Source organism: Cebus imitator, unplaced genomic scaffold (assembly GCF_001604975.1).
Source record: "Cebus imitator isolate Cc_AM_T3 unplaced genomic scaffold, Cebus_imitator-1.0 Scaffold79, whole genome shotgun sequence".
In the NCBI taxonomy this organism is placed as follows: Eukaryota; Metazoa; Chordata; class Mammalia; order Primates; family Cebidae; genus Cebus; species Cebus imitator.
The window spans coordinates 1,991,349-1,995,279 of NW_016107394.1; the positions used below are offsets into that span (position 1 = coordinate 1,991,349).

General features: G+C 51.5%; 1 protein-coding gene across 1 annotated transcript in view; it reads right to left on the reverse strand.

Annotated features, from left to right (window-relative positions):
• Window positions 1-718: 718 nt before the first annotated feature.
• Window positions 719-3,931, reverse strand: part of LAMTOR1 (late endosomal/lysosomal adaptor, MAPK and MTOR activator 1) — a 6,072-nt gene continuing 2,859 nt past the window's right edge. The window contains exons 2-5 of the mRNA XM_017532899.2: window positions 2,502-2,647; window positions 2,174-2,251; window positions 1,671-1,797; window positions 719-1,338 (exon numbers count right to left, since the gene is read on the reverse strand). Of these exons, the coding sequence (XP_017388388.1) occupies window positions 1,246-1,338; window positions 1,671-1,797; window positions 2,174-2,251; window positions 2,502-2,647 (444 nt within the window). The 3' untranslated portion in view covers window positions 719-1,245. The remainder of the gene's footprint in view (window positions 1,339-1,670; window positions 1,798-2,173; window positions 2,252-2,501; window positions 2,648-3,931) is intronic.

Here is a 3,931-nt window from a genome sequence, read left to right on the forward strand (position 1 = left end):
TGAGGTAGGAGAACTGCCTGAACCTGGGAGGTGGAGGTTGCGGTGAGCCGAGATCGCGCCATTGCACTCTAGCCTGGGTAACAAGAGTGAAACTCTGTCTCAAAAAAAAAAAAAAATAGTAGATCAGTGATTTCCAAACTCTTCGCAGAGTACCAGGCTCTGTGGAGATGCCTCATAGGCCTCCATGACAGGCCAAGAAGATGGGCTATGATCTCTGAAAGCAGCCTCTACTTCAATCAGATCAAAGTCATTCCATTCTATGTTTTATATGTTGGGATTCTGCTTAAGATTTTATTTGATAAAAAGAATCTTCTGTTTAAAAAACATGTTTACTGACTCCATATTAGATATTCCCAGAAGAGCCTGGTCTGCTTTCACTCCCCACCCCCATACCACCGGTGTCTCCCTTCACCCCCCAGGGGCTGTTGGTAATTCCACTGAGTCTAAGGCAGGGCCCCAAGAGTCAAAGCTGCCTCACATTCAGGTCTGTTCAGCTTTGACAGTGTTCCCATCATCACTGGACAAAAGACAAGAACAAGTCTCATCCACTCTGAGGTTAGCCCAAGCCAGGTCTCAGCTAAGAGCTGATATTCTAAACCCTTACCTCCTGGATTCATCTTCAGTGCCCCTGGAAGATGCTTCCTTCCCCCCATCTCACTCTCATAGACCTGAGTATTCAAAAGTAGAATGGGTAGGATAGAGGGGCCAGAAACAGCACTTGGATGAATATACTTCCTTTATCGAGGGTGACAAACCAAAACAAAAAAAGACCAAACATGTAAAAACCCAGGGTTCTAGAAATACAAACTCAATTCATTCCAATTCAAGCTCATCCAGACCCTGGTCACAAACCCTAGTGAGGTGCATGTGAGCACCAAGTCAGGGAGAGGGGGCAGGAGTGACTCTGAGGCCAAGAGAGAGGGTGGGAAGGGGATCTCCCTAGGTCCCCTGGTGATCACCCCCCACCCAAATTGGTATCTTCACATTCTCAATGACTATGAAGACATACCAGTCCCTGTCCTTTTGGCCCCTACCCCATCCCTGGCCAGGGCTTCAAAGGCCAGTCCAAAAGGTTCTACCCTCACTTGCTCAGGCTTCTAGCCTTGCTCTTCTCCTTCTTCACATTTTTCTCTGTGATTAGTAGCAGGTTAGGGTACTATATAAGCCACAGTGAGGCTGGGGGCCAGGGGGTTGGGGCAGAGATGGGATGAAGAGAGGAGAAGAGCTGTCCAAGGACCCCTCTCTTCATGGGATCCCAAACTGTACAACCAGCTCCTCTTTTGCGTCCACACGGATCTGAGAAAGTGCACTGTAGGCATAAGCAGCTATCCTGGAGACCTAAGACAGAGAGGGGCCAGGGAGGAGAGGAACAGAGACAGGTGAGGAGGGCAATCAGGAAAGAAGGGGAGGGGGGATTAGATAATGATGAAGGAGAAGGAGGGAATGATGGGGAACAGGAAGGCAAAGGGAAAGAGGAAAGGTTAGGGGGAGGAGATAGGAAAGACATTAAAAGTTAAAGAGAATGAGGTGGGAGGGAGCTGAGGCCCACAAGGCTACCGGGCTCCCTAACTCCACTTTCCCTACCTCCTGTGAGGCAGGGTGGGTGAACCCTCTGCCATACCCTGGGCAGTGTGGGAAGGGTGGGCAGGGACAGGCGAGGGGTGTCTCACCTGCTGCAAATCGGAGAATGGGATAGGCTCGCTGGCCAGCACTTGGTGGGGCTGGCTGGTAAGAGATGGCAGAGGTGGCAGCTTCTTCCAATGGGTCAGGCTGCTGCTCAGCACAGCCAAGCGGGTGCTGACCAAGAGAGAGGGGATGAGGGTACACAGTTAAGCCACAGTCTGCCCTGCCCAGCCCAGGTAAGCCTCATTCCCTCAAGCCAGAGAAGCAGGGTGCCGAGGGGGCGGGTATCAAGAAGGGGAGGTCTCAGCTCATCACAGACTCACTCTAGGCCCACCTCCCTTGGTCTCAGTACCCTCAAGAATGTCACAGGGTAAACAGGGCTGACATGAATATCTACTGAAGTACCCAAGTGATCAAGTGATCTGTGGTCAGTCTTCAGGGCTGCACCCAAATAAGAAGCTTGGACTAGGGGCCAGGCTCTAACGCCGGAACAGTGATGGAGGGTAGGAGCCCAAGTAGCCTGAGGGACCAACACTGGCCAGTTGCTCACCTGTACTGCCTGGCACGGTCCATGTACTCATGCTGCTCCATGCCCTGTGAGTCTGCAGCAGACACATCAATGATGTTGCTGTGGGGAAAGGAGACAGAGATGACATGACAGGTGCTTCTGAGAAGGACAAACAGGACTCAGTGCTAGGTACCAACTCCAGGGCTATCTGACACGTTTCCTTCCTGCCTCCTGGAGCAGGGCTGGACATGGAGGCACCTCTCCCCAGTGACCTTGTCCTATCCCCCCTGTCCTGAGCCTGGCTCCCTCTATCCTAGCCTTTAATATGCATAGAGAAGCTCTGACTGAGGCCTGGTCCTCTGACACTCACCTGGCTGTCTTGGCAAGGATGGAAGAGAGCAGGGCCTGCTCATCTGTGCGAGCGGAAGGCAGGCTGTGGTAGTTGGGCTCAGCTCCATTGAGGGCTTTGGTAGGGGGACTGCTAGGGTCCAGCAGCAGCTTCCGCTCCTCTCGGTCCTAGAAGAGGCCATGGGAGAGAAGTCAGTCCCAGAACCCTTAGATCCTGCCTTTCATGGGTACTGCCCTCCGCCCAGCTCTGACCTTAAAACACCAAAAATATTTCTATAGGGAATATCCAGAGTGCCCAGCTTTATGGAATGCCAGGTAACACTCAGTTCCTGCCTATCGTTGGGAGCTCAGTTGAGTTGTTGTTAAACAAGAGTAGAACCAGGCAGTCCTAGAGGCCCTGAAAAAAATGGACAGAGGCACAAAGCAGGTAGTCAGCAACAGCCCTGGAGCTTGAAAAACAGTCTAGGACCTGGCAGAGAAAGGATACTAGAGGCTGGAAGACAGAGGACCTGAGACATAGCAAAGCAGAGGGATCTAGAGGGGGAATCAGTGCAAGTCAAGAGCCCAGGAACAGCCCTCCTCATCCCTCAGCACCAGGCCCTCCCCAGCAAAGCTGTTTGCTTCCAAGATGGAAGCCCTGACGAGTCCAGACAAGGCCCTAGGCCCCAAGGGAAAGAAGCCCAACCTCTCCATGGCCATTTCTCAGATTATGTCAGGGCAAGAATCTCAGCCCAGCTCTGGGTCACACAGTACAAGTGTGCTCCCTTCTTGAAGGCAGGTCCCTTCGAAGGTGTTCACCCTCCTGTGCTCTGGTGCTCTTTTTGTATGTGACTCCAAGAACCAAACTGAGTGTACATGGCGTATTCTGATCTGAGCAGTAGAGCTGCAGCCATGTGTGATGACTCATACCTATAATCCCAACACTTTGGAAGCCCAAGGCAGGAGGACTGCTTGAGTCCAGGAGTTTGCGACCAGCCAGGGCAACAAAGCGAGACCTCATCTCTACAAAAAAAAAATTAGCTGGACTTGGTGGTGTGAGCTCTGTAGTCCCAGCTACTTGGGAGGCTGAAGAGGGAGGACTGTATGAACCCAGGGTTAGAGGCTACAGTGAGCTAGGATTGTGCTACTGTACTCCAGCCTGGACAAGAGAGCAAGACCCCATCTCAAAAACAAACAAACAAACAAACAAACAGTGGAGCTGCTCCCTCCCTTGTTAAACCACCTGAGTAACACCTGTAAATTTTCAGCAGCCCTGTTACTGCTGATCTATGCTGATAATCACAACCCCCCAAAATAACGTAAGACCAAACCAAGCTTCCTCACTGGTTTGGTCTTACTCCTTGTCCTGTTTTAGTTCCCTGTTCTATCCACTGTAGTATTTCTGGATTTGACCCTGCCATGAGCCCATGAGCTGCAAATCCTTGCTGGCTGTATCAGCTGTAAATTGGAAAA